This window comes from Ascidia mentula, chromosome 4 (assembly GCF_947561715.1).
Source record: "Ascidia mentula chromosome 4, kaAscMent1.1, whole genome shotgun sequence".
Classification (NCBI taxonomy): Eukaryota; Metazoa; Chordata; class Ascidiacea; order Phlebobranchia; family Ascidiidae; genus Ascidia; species Ascidia mentula.
In genome coordinates this window covers 18301974-18319176 of record NC_138569.1, presented here as the reverse complement: position 1 = coordinate 18319176, position 17203 = coordinate 18301974, and the positions used below count along the sequence as shown (strand labels likewise).

General features: G+C 42.0%; 2 protein-coding genes across 3 annotated transcripts in view; one reads left to right on the top strand and one right to left on the bottom strand.

Moving 5' to 3' along the window:
- Nucleotides 1-10776, bottom strand: part of LOC145899176 (uncharacterized) — a 42141-nt gene extending 31365 nt beyond the window's left edge. Inside the window, exons 1-16 of one of the 2 annotated variants that reach the window (XM_082987902.1) lie at nucleotides 10622-10776; nucleotides 10434-10565; nucleotides 10147-10227; nucleotides 9879-10035; nucleotides 9517-9609; nucleotides 9246-9449; nucleotides 8796-8973; nucleotides 8337-8480; nucleotides 4813-4851; nucleotides 4603-4731; nucleotides 3617-4347; nucleotides 3139-3270; nucleotides 2301-2352; nucleotides 1723-1877; nucleotides 602-1342; nucleotides 55-280 (exon numbers count right to left, since the gene is read on the bottom strand). In XM_082987902.1, the coding sequence (XP_082844028.1) occupies nucleotides 55-280; nucleotides 602-1342; nucleotides 1723-1877; nucleotides 2301-2352; nucleotides 3139-3270; nucleotides 3617-4347; nucleotides 4603-4731; nucleotides 4813-4851; nucleotides 8337-8480; nucleotides 8796-8973; nucleotides 9246-9449; nucleotides 9517-9609; nucleotides 9879-10035; nucleotides 10147-10227; nucleotides 10434-10561 (3190 nt within the window). In that variant the 5' untranslated portion in view covers nucleotides 10562-10565; nucleotides 10622-10776. The remainder of the gene's footprint in view (nucleotides 1-54; nucleotides 281-601; nucleotides 1343-1722; nucleotides 1878-2300; nucleotides 2353-3138; nucleotides 3271-3616; nucleotides 4348-4602; nucleotides 4732-4812; nucleotides 4852-8336; nucleotides 8481-8795; nucleotides 8974-9245; nucleotides 9450-9516; nucleotides 9610-9878; nucleotides 10036-10146; nucleotides 10228-10433; nucleotides 10566-10621) is intronic. The other variant, XM_082987903.1, reaches the window with a different exon arrangement.
- A 2648-nt stretch (nucleotides 10777-13424) lies between these two features.
- On the top strand, nucleotides 13425-16664 carry LOC145898776 (protein ANKUB1-like). Its single transcript, XM_082987383.1, has 6 exons — nucleotides 13425-13615; nucleotides 14075-14235; nucleotides 14341-14584; nucleotides 14657-14781; nucleotides 15053-15250; nucleotides 15403-16664. Exons 1-6 carry the CDS (start codon nucleotides 13459-13461, stop codon nucleotides 16606-16608), a joined length of 2091 nt encoding a protein of 696 aa, XP_082843509.1. The 5' UTR covers nucleotides 13425-13458; the 3' UTR covers nucleotides 16609-16664.
- The last annotated feature ends 539 nt before the right edge of the window (nucleotides 16665-17203 follow it).

The window sequence follows — 17203 nt, the reverse complement described above, 5'->3', positions numbered from 1 at the left end:
TAAAAATCCACCACACAGCGTTACGTATTAAATCAAATTCTGCACAACTTATACCGTGCTCGTTGCGTGACAACCGCCTTAATCCAACAAATCCAGGGGGTCTCGACGCCTCAGGCTGGGTCTGACCGATCTCGGGGTCAGTCACGTGATTGTCCGGGGGGTCGTCAACGTCCTTGGCAAGCGGCCAACACTGGGGTGTGGTGAGGGCAGATAGGGCTGAACACAATGTGATAGGAGCGGACGGCTGGGTTCCTGCGTCGACCTCCATGGCTGAGTCAGACTGAATAGAGTGTGGAAGGTGGTTTTTGAACAGTAATCACTGAGCTAGGGGCTTGGAACTGAATAGCTTGCGGTAGTCGCGTTTTAGGTTTAATATAGTTTACGTTGAAGTGAGTCACATATGGAGTAATACTATCGCAATATTGGGTTACTAAAATTAACCAACTTAAACATTGAAGAAACATATTTTTGGATATGCTTTCGACATATCACACGAATAATTTTTTCAGAAAGCTCTCTTTAGAAGAATGCTTTTTAGAAGAAAGTTCGCAACGCTGCAAACCTTCAAGTTTTGACCGAAATTTCTGCACCCGACTTATACCTGCTGCGCGGCCGTAACATTCCGTGCTTCGCCTGAGAACCGGGTACCCGAACCAGGGGAATCGAATCCCCCAAAGTGAACCGGGTTCTCCTTCCCAGGGGTTGAAGAAGGCGATGTCGGGTGGGATTCGGAACTCCGGGTGCTGCGGATCCTCGCCTGTTTCACCTGAGCGCTACCCGTAATGAAGTAAGACTTGGAATCTTGGACGGTTTCATTATCATCTGTTTCGGCCCCTTTAGATCGCTCTCGAACAGTTTTGCGAGGAGTGATGGTGGGAGGTGTTACCACTGGTGTTCGGCGTGGGGGTATATCCGGTTTGGGTGATTTATACTGCGGTTTGTTGGCCACCGGTGGCTTGGAGCGTTTCGCAGGCTTCGGTGGGCTCGAACAGACTGCGGTAACTGCATTTTGGACTGTTGTTATTTCAGAAAAGGGAGACACAGAGTTTGGTTTGGAGTGATTAGACTGCATAGGTTGGTGGTCGTTGTTTTCGTCGCTGGGTTTGGAAAGTGCCTTGATTTGGTCGGGTCTCGGTTGCATAGCGAGAGGTTGGTCCGTGGATGGGTGATGATTTCGATCTTCTTTGGGTTTCTTCCTATCCTCCTTCTCTTCATCGGAAGATGAGTGATAAGATGACACGGAATGGGAGGATTCGTCCACGTAAGACATCTCCGGCCACTCCGTTCGCGAGCTTTCCACTTGATTGGTTAATCGCTCCAGTAAGCTCTCATGTGATATCGCCTGGATAAATATATTCATGTTTAGTTTTGTTGTTTTGTACGACCGCGCTGTGCAAATGCACGCAGCCAAAAGGTAAATAGTTGGTATCGTCGGCTTCGAATCAACAACATTGCCTTGACAAACATCCCAAACATGTACCTATATGAAGTTAAGCATGCCTTTGGATCTTAACGTTAAATACTTAAAAGTTACTTAAATACTTAAAAAAATATTGCATAAATCTATCAAACTTCAGTAAACGCAGTGGTGTGATTGGAAGGATCGCCCCACCGCGCAGGTCCTTACTTGGCGATCACAGCTATCGTATCAATATCATCAGGTTTACAGTAAATGTGTAAAAAAATGTCGATTTATGCAGTGCGCAGTAAAAAAGTCCCCACCTTTCGTAGTGTTTCGGACACTTCGATCATTGCAGTGTGCGGGGATGGTGGGGAAAATGCGGGTGTTGTACTACCGCTGGCTACGTGCTGCTCTCCAGTGGTAAAACGATTTTGAGGTCCTTGGCCAGTTGATGGCGCTAAGAAGTTGGTAAAATCTGCACAATGTATACAGGCTCGAAATACTGTTGGTGAGTGTCTTTTTTATGTCGAAGTTATACCAAGATAAGAACCGCAGGCATAAATTGATCAATAATCATAATATTTGTACCATGGTGCAACAAATCAAAAAAACGCATGTAGGTAAGAAATGTCCGTGCGTCTTTCCGAATCTCAATTGATTCCACGTTGCTCAAATTGCTTTTATGTGCGAAAGTATATGGACATGATTAATGTTGTACTTGTAAGGAAACATTATTGTATACAGTGGGTTGGGAAAATTTGCATTACGTATCCCAAACCGTACATATTATTGAGCATAAAATCAAATCCAACTATTTCGGTGAACAACTAAGACTGCGCAATTTTCAAGTAATAGGCCAACAGAAGTACAGGGTTCTGATATTAATGGCATGACTTACCCATGCGAATGTTGTCGTAGGTCGGTTCATCCGCAGTACCGTTGACTCCACCCTACAAACAAGCAACTTGGTCAACCTCTGTCTGCTCTGTTCTTACCTATTGCACCACCACAACATAAACCTCGCTTCTTGCTGAAGATGACAATTATTTAACTAAATAGTGACACTTAATATGAATAGGTGATACGAGTTAATTGTAAACAAATCAAATGCGAAAAATAACCAGGTAAACTGTGGGCTTGTGGTGGGCAACCGTTTTTGTGTAAGATCTGAATAAAACACAAGAAACAGAAAGTAGGTGGGAAGATCGGTTTATTTGACATGATTAACGAATCCGACTTTGGGGTTTGTTCTTAAAACACGGTTTGTGAGGTATGGAGATAAGGTTTTATCAAGAAATAGTTGCAAAGCGCAGAGCTGGGCATAGCACACGGTGGTTTAGCTTCACTGACCTTCGGTTTTGTAGAAAAAAAGCGGCGAATTTTTGTTAATTAACGAGCGATTGGCGAGTGTTACAAAGACAAAAAATGTGTAGAAATCGCTATTAAGACGTGTATAAAAAATCAACCTTTAGTAAAAGCGGGAAGACGACATTGGACAAAACAAAAAGAATCACAAAACACGATTTAACCACAATGAGGGTTACATAAAAACGCAAAAAAATGCCTCACAACCGGGGTCAGCGCGAGCAACTGCAGCGTTACGAGTAAAAGCGGTTCAGCTACAAGCGTTTCGCCAGGAAACAACAGCGACGGCCAGAGGTTAACCGTTAAAATATGGCTTTAAAATATGATCAGGCGCATAAATTGCCCACCACGGCCACAGTATCGAGACTCACTGAGACACGATTTTCGGTGATGAGGTTTTCGACCACCGAGGATCCGAGAGCTTTACCATCGTCGACCTTTTGTTCTTCGTCTTCTTCCTCCCCCTCGTTTGGTGGTGGGTTTTTAGGGGACGGTGGACGAACCTAATAACATAAGGGGTTATATACGATCGAAAAATGTAATTTACCCTCTTGGCGGTCGTCTTGACTGTAAAAGCTTCCAAACTATGTTTTATCCTGAAACTTACATCAGAAAAAAACTAGTTAAGTCAGTCTACAGACGCTGTAATATGCTTTTAGGTTGGTGCCAACGCTGGGAGTATGCGTAAATAATCTCACAAAATTGGATGATGTTGTTACACATGACGAAGTCTTATGGGCACGATTTGCTCTACTCCTTTGCCTCATATTTTTTACCCTTTAACGTACAGTGTGGCGTACAATGTACTATGCCTCTAAAATTTTCGTGGTTACGCTTTCAACTCCTAACCTTGGGACTCCGTATCATGCTCATGGGCTTTGGTGGAATAGGTGGAGGCGTCATGATCGACGACAACTTGGAAGTTCGCACCGGCTTTTTCGGCCTGCTTCCCGGTGGAGACTTGTTGGGAGTCCCAAACTCAGAATCAACAGACTGGCGTTGCATGAGCGCAGTTGTGCTCTGAGCGTGTGTGGACTGGTAAGCCAGCTTCGGTTCAGCGATTTTCCCTATATCTGAAACACTTTTGCTCGGTTGCGCCACGTGGTGGTCGAAACTGTTAATGCGGCGAGTCCGCGCAAAACTGGATAAGCCGCGCGCGTGCGCCGGAAGAAAAACGCTGTCATCTTCTGTTTTTAAACGCTCTCTGGTGAAGTTTTTCCTCGGCTGAGCGACGGTTTTCTCGTCCGCTGTTTGCTCTTTTGGCTCTTTGAGTCTCGAGGGGGATGTTGGGAGCGAGAGGGAGAGATGCGGTGACGAGGGAAGGGAGGAAGAGCTTCTCTTTATCCGATCCCATTTTTGTTGCAGTTGTTTGTGTTGAGTCGGGGAAACTGGAAACATGTTGGAGGAGGGATGATGTTGTCGTAAATGGGACACATTGGCGTCCGCCACCAGAAAGGAACCGGATGGGGATCGAGATCTGGAGGAGGGAAGACGAGGAAGGGATTTGGAGCTTCTTGCGGACGCGCTCCTCCTCAGCATGATGCCCTTGCCGATGCTGCTGCGTCCCCAGCTTCCAAAACCTGCAAACAGAAAGTTGAGTTTAAACTCATTACTCTATACTTTACAACCACCAACTGAGGGAAATTTGTTTAGCTTTGTGAGTATGAAACCTCCACTTAGTGACCAGGATGATCAAGCTCTGTAAAAGTAGAAGAGCAAAGTACAAACTTTACAAATTTACATATCTCCGTAACTGTGTGATTAAGGGTAGCATTGGTACATTGCTGCCCCAATTATGTACGCAGTATAACTAATTATCGAAAATAAAACGATACCTTTAGGTGTCAGACTTTCGTTTCCCAAAGATGGCGGGGCGATTTCGGGAGGGTTCTGGGCGCCGGGTGCGATATAATGTTCCTCTACTGTCACACGTGGGATGGAAGCGATGGAATGCGTCGACGATTCTGCAGATCGATAAAACGAACAAGGTTAATTACTTTCGCCCGCGTGGTGTATACGAGGTAAAGGCGGAACCGCGCACTCACCGAAAACATTGGTCTGGCTGTGGTTCCTTTCCAGGAATGCTGAATAAGGTAAAAGTAGTTTGAGGTTAGTATGACTTGTGTGGCGAGATAACGTAAACAACGTACACGTGTGCAATTAGGACGTGGTGAATAACACATGCAAGCAAAGCGGATGCAAAATGACATGCACAATATTAGGAAAGCATTCATAAGATCTGTGAAATCGTGGACGAATGCTTGACCTGCTGACATGACGGAATCCAATGAAAAATTTACAGATAAATTATGTTTGTGTTTTATATATTACACAAAGGAATATGAATCGGGCCAATATTCTTGATGGCTATTGTTGGAATTGTGCGTTGAGCGTTTTTCCACCGATTGTAAACACATGACGTTGTTCAGTCGAGTCACAATCCAAGCAAATAAGCTTCATTGGTTTTTACAGCACAGCAACATAGCACATTAAAGCAGTTAGACTGTGCCAACTTTTAAGAACACCTTGTACTTCTCACTAGCTCAATCCAACTTTTCACCGCCACGCTTTACGCTTTCAAGAAATCCCCGCAGTGTCGCGGTTTGGCCAGTTTTGCTTCCTTCCAAGGCGTGTAATTGACACTTAAACCGATGAAGAACACAATTTGTGCCTGTAGCGGATACACTGTGTGGACGATTTAACGCAGATTTTGCGATAATTGATCGCCCAAGCCGACGGAATTGGATTAAGTAAGTAAAATTTATCGACTCCAGCGCCTTTAAGGTTGGGATGAACAACAAAATGTCCGTGTATCTATCGATTGATTGATTGACATAGGGCGGCAATCAACTGAAGTGTTGATTGAAAATGCCAGCCACGGCAATCGATCAAGGGGCTTGACATGGTCCGCGTGCTGTTAATGCAATTTTAAGACGTTGAATTAAATCTCCATGCAAACTTCAGCCCTTTTTCCACTCGTTTTAAACCCATTTGTTTTCCTCGTGTAAAAGGTTTCATGCATTTCAAACGTAATCTCCCTCAACAGTGCGTGGGGTTTACGGTAAATTAGGTTTCACATTCTTGCTTTTCTAAACCACACAGCTAAATTACATAGCAGATACACATAATGTACACAGCTTTCAAAGCAAGATGATGGAGTTGATGTAACAAATACAGTTTGTGGCAAGATGCAAAGCACCAACTCTCCTTGTCCTGGTCTTATAAGTTGCATTGCCATTGAAATAACTGAGTCGTTCAATGGAAAATATTTATTTCACAGTGGGCCTGAGGACTGTGTTCAGGAATGCGATGCCTTGAGGTAAAAACAAGCGACTTTGTTACCGCGCAGGTCAATCGTATGTTTGCGTTACGCCGCGCGACCACCTTTGTTTACGTCACAAACGCGCGGCAACTAAACGTCACATAAATGAGCTTCTCCAAACCGAACACACAGCGATGTGATGTCAGGTGTAACTATCTACCCATTGTGACGTAAGCTTGAGCTACAAGACGGGATTCCTGGAAGTTTAGGCCACAGCCGAAGAACTGCATATACCAAACAGCGATAAAACAGGTACAGGCTCTCCTGTGGCGGTTATTTGAATGGACAATATACCGATAAGAGTTAACCCTTATCATAAAACAAACATGCACCTTTGATAGGTGTCAATATGACGAACTATACGAGAATCTAAATAAAGTCGATTTAACTGTTTCTACAGTAATGTAAATGCAATAACGTATACTTTTTTGTACAATAATTGGCATTGGTGGTTGGGAAAGGTTCTGTCAGCATTGCTCCCAACCTTATCTCCACTATCTGAAGGCATAGATAGGATTACCCCTGACGTTATTTGCTTTGTCAACTCAGTTACATCGTTGCCCCGTGCTACAATACGGGTATGTCTGCCAATGTTGTGATACAAGACGACTCCACCGAGTCATAACTACTCCCATGTTAGAAGGTGTCAACACACCTCGGCCAGCGACGGTCAAACATGATTAGGAGAAATATTTCTACTGGAATATTGCAACGACTTCAGCCACAACCAACTAATAATTAACGGGCACGTTAAAGGAATATCACGAGGACCAAATGAAAGTTTGTCTTTTTCGCATCGCCTGTTGTCTCTATGGCGAACGGGGACTCATTAACAGATTTAGAAGAAAATACTAGAAATAATCCTGGGTTGTTGGTTTAAACTGCATTGTTTGTGTGTTTTTAGCGATATATTTATCGCAGAAAAACGTTAAGCAGACGACTCAGGATTATCACCAGGACAAAAGTATGAAAAAACTACTACAGCTACTGGTGATTCATAACTGTATGATTGGACAACAAGCTTGGCGCTGATCGCACGGCCCAAAACAACTACGTGAGAATGAGAAATGGAGATTGGCACCATGAGACAGATATCGAGCGTTCAAGCCTTTGCTGGACCACAGGAAGCAGCTGTTAAGCCGGGCTTGAACTTTCTAGGGTACTCGAATGCGCGATGAGGCGTCGTCGCTTCACGCCGCCAGTCCCTAAATCATCGTTTCGCCAGCCAATCAACACAGCTCGTAAGGTCCATTAATAATTTATGGATGGCAACGCGTATAGACCTTGTGAGTTTTACCGCCTGATCAACGGCCTTGGAAAAGCTTCGCGCAATGAGTTCCAGACTATGGGATTAATGGATCTATACCACACCGCCTTTTGAGCCATTTCTTCGCACTAGGGCGTATTTATAATAAATTGTACAATCAAGCAAATCATGATATTGGGCAGCAAATTTAACTATTTTCACGTTACTCTAATTATCGGCAGTAGCTTTTATTTTAAAGGGTCATAATCCGCACATTTATCAACGACAATGACTCACGAATCCGCAAACGAAGCCTAAACGGCCAAGGAAAATTCAGTCACCACATCTGTGTGAAAGCCCTGTACGACCCCGAGGCCATACTTAAAAAATCGACCGCAAAATCGAATGGTATATATTGGGTTTGTTATATTGTGGCGTCTTAACAATGTTGACACTACATCTAGACGGGTGATAGCAAGCCACATTCCACGCATATTTGTACCGGGTGGCGGTGCGATTGTAAGCTCAGGACTCCAGCCATCTGCTGTTCCTTATTAAAAGGCGGTGTCCGCCATCCAAAAAGTCGTTAAGCCAGCGAGGCTTAAGGGGTCTTTGGATGGGTGCCAGTGCGAGAGTTCTTCCAATCGCGTACAGTAAGTAAGCGTAATTACACACATGATTTTCTTTGGATTTGACAACTTTTGGTAAGGCGATATCGGATGCTGGTCGGAAGCCATAGAGGAAGTTATCGGCGCAGTTACTACTTCCTATAAAACTACGTGTTGTTTGTTGTGCGGGCGATTTACGAGCCAAATTAGGTATAAAAATCAAGGGGTAATACGAATCCCAATCTCCAAAACCAAACTACGGAAAGTATAACCAAATGACGACAAAACAATCCTGACGATCCACTCGTTAAAACCTTTCCAACCATTTCTACAGTGTTAGTTCACATTCAAGCATTATTACGCCGAGGCCCGAAGCCACGTGCATGCATTCACCTTTGTGCATGTCGATATAGGTGTGTGGGGACTCGGGGGTGGCAGGGGCCTGCATAAAGGTATGCATCAGAGAGGCAGGTATGTGCGTGGTGTCGTTTGGTTCTGGACTGAGGGGTTCATAATCTTCGCCGTCCTGAAGGCGCGCTGTGCGGGGTGCGTGCAAATTAATACATGATTGGTGCACAAAAATCATTTGAATTTGATGATGAAATCAATTAAAACAATGTACACTGTGATTGGTGAGAACAATAATCAATTGTGGTATTGGACACGAATGGTTTACTTGGGTCTATGTGCATGACCAAAAGGCAAACGCCTGATATATATAGTAACAAAAGTAAGTACCCTTTTTCTACAAATTTATGTGTAATAGTACTTTAGCATTCAGCTGGTACAAATTGTAAAAAAATACACTTGTAAAAGATTGTGCAAACTCAACAATACTGAATTTCTACTTACATAGAATAAGTTGGGAGATTTCACGCGAGGTTTGGGTGTTAAGTTGCCTCACCAACTCCATTGGGGTTCTATTCTTTGGATCCAGTGTATGTGGATTAGCACCCCTGCTTAACAGGAGTCGAACAACATCGGGTTTTCCAAACAGAGCAGCTTCATGCAGGGCAGAACCATTTTCACCCTGATAGGAACGGTTGATACTGGTAAGAACCACATTCACTGATAAATGTCCCAAAATATTTTTTACAGCACAGAACTACACAGAAATAACACTTAAAAACAATTTTTAAACTTGGGTTTTATAGTTTAGCTGCAATGAAACACTTAAATTGTGATCACAATGATTTATGAAAATAAAAAACAAATAAATTTAAACAATTTAAATAAATTTGCTTATTGTTACTTGGTTATACCGACTTTCTAATGGTATAAAATGATAAACAATGTTCTCACAGTTCTATTTATATCAGCACCATGGGCAAGCAACATCTCAACAACTTCTTTGTGGCCATTTCGTGATGCCAAGTGAAGAGGGGTGAAGCATTCAGGAGATTGTGAAAGCAGAGATGGTTGGAATTGCAAAAGCAATCGCACTACATCCATTCTTCCATATTGCGATGCCAAATCCAAAGGTGATTCATCGCGTATGTTACGAACCTACAGCCACACACATTTGCTTGGAAAATGAGGAAACACATTCGCAATTTGGTTCCAATTGACATACCAGAGGATCAGCAGCATTTTGTAGTAGTACTTTTACTGTCTCAGTATGCCCATGTTGGGCTGCACAATGTAGAGATGTTTCTTTGTCTCCGTTCTGTAAAACAATTTATGCACTTACCAGCAAATCATTTTAAAATGTATATATACATTTGAAAAAAAAATGAAAGGATTAAGATCTTATCAGTAAACAACATTAGTGATAGGATAAATAAACTGTAAATTTTATACATAAAAGTGTCAATGCATCTTGTTTGGAGACAGTTTAAATTATTCATGGTGTTCAAGGCCTCCCAAAAACATTAATGTCTGTTGGTAATCCAGCAGTTAGTTATAATTGGATATTCAATAAGACACAGCACATACCTGCTCATTGACACGAGCAACACTTGGTCCATGTGTCAGTAAACATTTCACAATGTCTGCATTTCCACTCCAAGCAGCCAGATGTAAAGGAAAATTGCCCTTTAAGTCATTCACATTTGCCGAAGCAGAATTTTGCAACAGGTATCGAACCACTGGCCTTGAAGACAAAGTCTCATGTCAGTTATATTGGCCTAAATGCATAGTTTTGACGCACAGTTTTATTGAGTTAGACAATCTTAAAAATAGCATAAACATAAAGATTTCTTACTCATGGCCATTAAGTGCAGAATGGTGCAGAGGGGTGTAACCGGATTGGTCCTGGCAGTTGACATTAGGGCCCACTTTTATCCTGAACAAAGTAAGCCGTAAATTCTCTCGGCAAACACAGTATTGATTTGTGGTCTTTGTGCAAACACCTCTTGGCCCAAGTCCCCTGTGGTTGTTGCTTACAGGATTTGCACATGCATGAATACATGGCTTAACTAGTATATTACTAACAGCAAAGAAAAGACAATTTAGTAGCAAGTCCTTGTAGGTCCAAACCATGTCGCTTACCCAAAGCTTGCCACAAGGCTTCGAGTTGTTGACTTTGCTTTGGGTGACAACAAACGTTCAACTACTTGGAGATTGCCAGTCCGTGAAGCTTCCAAAAATTCTTGGTCCTTTCCCATCCTGGTAAGCATCCAACTAATGTTCAATTGAATTGGTAAAGTAGGTAGCAGCATATGCTACCAGTTACAAACCTCGCTCAGTTGTGTAGGAACTTAGTATTCAATGGGAGTTTGTTTTTTTCAGCCAACTCCCCAGTCATGTTTGTTAATATTCACAGATTTTTACACTGAATTTTCTGACATATTTACATTTTAATGGGAGTAGTTACATAAAATTGTTCAAAAGTGCCCCTGTAAAATAAGAACTTGTAAATTATTGATCAAATATTTATTTATTTCTTATAATAGTTCACAATTTCAGAAAACCAATAGATAAACATATCTTTCCTTAAACTTCATGGTTGTTTACAACTTCAGAGTAGCCAACACAATAATGACACAACTAAAAAATATTCAGTTCATTTTTAGTGGTAACTTTTAAACCATAAAACTATCTAAACTTGTGCAAAGTACATAATTTCTCAAAACATAATATGTATGAGCAAACTGAGTGAACCATTTGCATTGAAAAGTTCTTTTCACAATTTGTAAATTTACTGGCTTCAGTAGAAAATTCATGATATATTTGTTAACAAATAAAAATTGTCTTTTTTGTAAATGTTAAGTTTTATGAAATGAAGTTATTAAACGTTCTTCCAAAAATTCTAATTATAAGCTACGCTCAATATGATAGTTAACACAAACACGCATTTTCGCATAAAAAGCTTATTTTATCAAACACATTGAGTCATTGACATGAACATGTCACACACTTAAACTCAACAGCTAGTTAACCAATTTGATGCCTGCTAACAAGAACAGTCTAAAGTAAACTACTTTAACAGGTCGACTTTTTCCAAGTATTAAATCACAAGCTGCCTCGAAAGACAACTTCACAATCACAACTATTCAACCAACTCCAACCGCAACCCACAAGACAGGACAACAGGAAGACAAAATGTTTTTCGTCGTCGGATCTTCATCCCATTCCACCAACGTTAAAACTACGACGATTGCCATTTTATATACACGACACAATAGTATTTATTGCAATTTTACACTGCGCCAATATGATTATTTTCGCATGAGGTGTAAAATTATATGTTTGAGGTAGTTCAAACGGTCCCGAAATATAAAACCTTTACTAGCCGGGTGCCCCACACGGTTGTGAAGTGACTAAAATTAGCAAATGTTGCTTTTTCGTCTTCACTAAAAATAATAACCAATTAATTAGTTCATGACTTGGATAAATGAAACAACCCCTTATTTCTCTTTATGCCATCGTACTATGCAGTTGGGAGGTATTTTGTTGCTTATTTTAAATTAGCATTTACAGCCATAATTTAGTCCATACCTACGGACTTCAATGGTCATAATGTAACGACGAAAACAAGGGTTTATTTACAACAACAACATTATATGTATGCTATTTGTCTTACGACCACGTTCTTGGACAAATATCGGAATCTGTTTCAGGGTTTATACATTGCATACAATAGAAACCCATCGCCTGAAAGCTTGTTGTTTTTGGGTTCCCCGGGACTGGACTGATGGACTTCTAACACAACACTGACATTCATGGCGAAGGAAGTTTACGCCACATAAAGTGCAGAATTCGCGGTAGGAGTTTAGACAAGATGCGAGGCATGTTAGGAGAAGGGCAAACATATAGCGTTAAAACACTTTTCAGAAATTACTCCCGCATTAAAAGGAAAGGCAGGATAGCCTAATTTTCCTCCTGGTGTCGATTAATGCATTGTTTTAATTGATGGTTTTGTTTTTATACTATTACCGAATTGATTTTTGTTGTGAGAATATTTAAAGAAACATCAGCTACACAGCACCACACTACAGTTTCGGACGACAAGTTTCGGTGTGCAATCTAAAAAGGTACCTTCATACAGGTTGGTTGTCACGTACAGTACACTTCTCTCGCTATCTGTGGCGCACATTTCTTTTCACGGTTGTGTACACAAAGTTGTCGCCCGTCGTGTCTTGTTGACGCATCTCCGCCCGCTTCAGTTAATCATTAAATTTCCATCAAAAAGTTGTTCGCGGCTTGTAAGGATCGGCTTCTTCGTATCTATGGGAACAAGCCACGCTACCTGTAATAAAAAGGCTATACAATGAGTGGTAGTTATCTTTATGAAGAATTTAAAGGGCAGTTCTGTAGTAGGATAAGTAACCATAATTTAATTGAAAGGTGCGTTTCATTATTCATGTTACTGTTCTTTTGACAAGCTAACTGTTTTTGATTAAAACTTTGGTTTCACCCAGCAGAGAACTTTGTAAATTAAATAAATTTAATGCAAGATTTGTAAATAAAGCGCCAGGAGAGCTGTCAGAAATGCAATCTGTCAAAATTTTATTACCGTCGCCAATCTCTGTCGACAACTTCATCTACCAAATAGGCTTGGTTTGTGGCAAAACCGCAGTTTCTATTGCTCGCGTGCTGCGATTTGATGGCGATACAGCGGTGCGACATACGCACAAAGGCGCCATGGTTATCAACCAACTTAAATTTCAGTCGCAACCCGGTGTTTGTGGGTCGTTTCGATGGAGAAAGATCGATTTTCAATGTACCGTAATAACAAAAATGGAGATACGCTTTTTGTTTGGGCGCGGGCACTGAGATTTTCGTCCAAGATAATTGGCACCCTGCCGTGGGGACGCAGATTTACAGAAAAATAAACTAAATCATTCTTCAGGAAAGTACAAAAATTGTCCACAGGCCGACGAGGTTGCGAAAATGCTGCTTTTAATGGAAGTAGTCTGTTTGGTCGTTTTTATTTGCACATTCAACAGCGCGCGAGTTGAAGTGCTCGGCTGTGTTAAACGTGTTGTTCCTTGATTAAAGATTCACCAGACCTTGTGCTTCGTTTTTTTACCAGCAGCAACATCGGTCTTTACTGAAAATACAGGCGTTTGATATGAGAATTACAGTGGTATTCGAAGACTCTCGTCTGGCACTCGACGTGAAACCAGATGACAAGGTTCGGACTATTAAGAATGCGGTCAACAGAAAGTTGCTTGTTGACACTATGGATGACAGAAAAGTGGGAAAGTATCTTGAACTGAGGTTTGCAGGTAATTTCGTAGCAACTTCAACAATTCTATTTGAATAAGCGATACCAATGATGCCTGTACATACAGGCGAAATATATGTGTCGTAGAAACTTCAGACGACAGACAGACGACTTAGGACTATTTATCATATTTTGCAACCTCAACAGCGTATAAAAACGTCGCTAACAGCTCCTGTAGTGCATATTACACCGTATTACATTTTTCCTTATTCAGCGTTTCACAATTATTTTGTCTTAGTATGTCATTTCAACTAAATTGATTAATATTGTCGATATGTGATCTTCCTGACGTGACTATATATGTAATAAAGTTAATGTGACCGTCATCGTCAGTAAACAGCAGCTGCACTGATGAGAGCAGACAGGTCGAAACAGTATATATTTCTGTGTAAAATGATGTATGTTAAAGGAAGGCATGTATTGGTTTGTTTGAAAACGGGTAATTACTTTCGTTTTGCAGGTGCTGCGCTGCAAGACAATTGGGTGCTACAGGATCTTGCAGTCATGTCGGGTTCAGTCATCAAGTGTGCGTTAAAAACAGTGCAGAAACCCAAACTGCAAGTTTATCTCAATTACAGCGGAGAAACCTTATCTCTCACAGAGGATATTGACCCATTAACGGTAAGTTCGTATACAAAAATGGTAAATTCAGACGTTGTAGCACAGTTATTTTTGTTATTTTTGCAGCATTTTGAACATATACATATCAATAATGTTTTGTGACAGATGAAAATAGGTGATCTGAGGTCGATCCTTTCTCAAAGGCTCGGAATTCCTGTGTCGGTGTTTCGTCTATCCCGCATCGATAACTCTGGTCCGAAAACGCCACCGCCAGAGAAAAAAGATACACAAAAGGCGACGCAAATGTACGACAGCAATACGTTGGATTATTACGGCGTTGAAATCGGCGCAACCTTGCGATTGGACGTGTGGGACGGTTGGAGGGAGATTATAACTTCTGCCATCGCAGGTCAGGCTTGTTTAATGGATTCTATACCAGATGCCGTGTAGTTAATCAGTGCATATATTTTACCCTTTACAGGACACGAAGACTCTATCCCCAGATATCTGTCATGGGATCGGGATGTTCGAACTTTCCAGTACCGCGTTCTCCTTTACATCGCCGCACACTACGGACACATGGGCCTCTCCACTAACATGCTCAAGGTGCGATTTAAGCGCATATTACGTTATAAATGGTTCTGCTGTGGTTCTGTAGGATTTGACTCTTATTGCGGACACTTATTGCGACGATAGTAACATAGATAATGTTATACATCTGTACAGTTTATTTCTAATTTAAAATGGAATATCATTACGTATCTTGGAAAATAAACTTATACACATAAAATTGGTCCTCTTTTTCGTATTTCGGTACTTCAGACGTGCATGATTTTTGCTAATTTTTTTACCCCAGTAATCACTTTATTTCATGCAGCACGGAGCCAAGGCGCACGAGCCAGTGGGGACTTATCCGGCTCGAAAGTGGTGCATGGAAAGTGAACACAAGGAAACCATGAAATGCCCAGTACATGTTGTGTGTGTTCGTGGCCATTTGCCGATCCTGCGCCTCTTCATACGCAGCAGTCCTTTGTGTTTTGTGGCACTGGACGAACAGGGACGTACGCCAATTCAGGTATAGGTCTTATCCTGAGGTTAAATATAATATACTGGTTTATACCAACCCCCAAAAAATTGTTTGAAACAGAAAACTTTTAACACAAAATTTTGTTTTTGAAACAAATATGTTTTAGTGGGATAAATATTATCTCATCATTATAACTTCAGATTACGCTTCGATATCGACACCGCGACTGCTTTGAGTACCTGATCGTCCGACAGTGGGGCAGAAAGATGGCAAAGGACTTTTCCGTTTCAATAATAGTGTATTGCCGCATCCTGCAATGGAGCGAAAGGGCAAAAGCGAGGGCCCTGTTAAAGTACGGCACCGACAAATCGACGTACAGAGGAAAGCCGCCAAAAGCAGGCGCCCTAGTTGGCGCCGGGGTTTTGATCGATGGATTTTCGAAAGTGCCGGCCAACTCGCTCGCTTTTGACGAAGTTCCAAGACCCGCGATATCGCCGGATCGTGTTTTGCCCGCTATCGCGATGGCAAAGAGGAAATTAAGGTCGTTTCGTCGCCGTCGGCCCTCCGTCGCTTCCGCTGCCCGAAGGGTTTCCACATCGTCTGCCACGAGCAGCAGGAACCGTCTTAATTCAGCACGCACAGCCGCCTCCGTTCGCTCTTCGGTGTCAAGATCCAACAGCGTCGTATCGGGACTTGTTCCACTGCAGACAGGATTCTCGCATGAGCGCGAAATGCTGCGCAGCGGTAACCAACGACGTAAAAAGCAACAAAATGGGAACTCAAGTAGCGGCCACAATACTTCGTCTAATGAAAGTATACTGCCACCAGCAATCAATGGACAAGCGACAGCAAAGCGTATCGCCGCAAACGCAGGAGACAATGATTCCGTTGTTGCGGAGCTGCGCGGAATTTCCAAGGCCCCGTTAGATGGCATCAAAAGAAAGGACTCGCGTATTTCATTCAAGCCAGACAGCTTCGTAAACTCCAAAAGCCTGACATCGAACGACGGTCAGCAAACACCTTTCACTTACACACCGTACAGTTCGGTTCGATCTTTGCAGCCTGCTGTGAAACGCAAAAAGCCACCGCCAGTTATCAAACCGAAAGTGGCGGATAGCGGAATACCACTGCCTCCTAAAAGCATGGAATGTCAGTTAAAGCCTTTCTTTTATTGGTCGCCATTCGAAAACCTAGAAAACCCGGTCGACGCCACTTTGCGGCGTTTTGAGACCTACCGTGGCGCCCAAGCCCGCCAACACGCAGTTCAATGCCTTGCGGTGACAAGCGAGTTTACCGAAAAGCGCTGGTTACAACAATTGCAGCTTGCGGTGAGTCTTTCCAAGCGAGGGGTAAAAAAGAGGCACGGCCCAGGTGCTTCCTCCCTGCCTGCCATAGATACTCATTGATAAAATTTTACCCGAAGACATTTTCAATGTGATGGCCATTGAAATGCACTTAATGTAGCCAGTACATATAGAAATATATTTTTGTCTAGCGTTTTTCATTCGTAATAAAAACAATAAAAGGAATGCCTGATGAAGTAAGGAATCTTTCGTATGATTTCTGGCCAGGTCTTACTACCTCCTACTTCAGTGGTTCCCATCTCCACTAAAATGTACAGGACAGACATAGAGAAAATTAGATTTTTAGTCAGGCCAATATAAGCATTTGACATCATAAAAATTCCTTTTAGTGCGAAATTTTTTGAAAAGGAAGTCTAATGGATAAACTAATGGAAAATATTTGAAGAATTTTTTTTGGAAGAATTTTTTTTGGACAACTCTGAACAAGTTCGACTGCTTCAAGTAATGTTTTTTTGACCGCAGCGGGATTTTAACCCAGGACATCCTGGCCATTGAACATAGTTATTTTCATCTAGCGCAAAAAAGAATATAATTTATTATTCGCTTGGTGGGGTGCTTGAGCCTACGTTTAAAATCCTTCGCCATCGGCAACGAACGAAGCTTCTGACTGAAGCTAAATGGTGAACAGTTCGGTTGT

Bases quoted from the DNA above. Each gene is read 5' to 3' on its own strand.
- LOC145898776 (XM_082987383.1), top strand. From the start codon at position 13,459: ATGAGAATTACAGTGGTATTCGAAGACTCTCGTCTGGCACTCGACGTG. The intron at 14,236-14,340 runs GTAAGTTCGTAT...GTTTTGTGACAG, and splicing joins AGGATATTGACCCATTAACG to ATGAAAATAGGTGATCTGAG. The intron at 14,585-14,656 runs GTCAGGCTTGTT...TACCCTTTACAG, and splicing joins TATAACTTCTGCCATCGCAG to GACACGAAGACTCTATCCCC.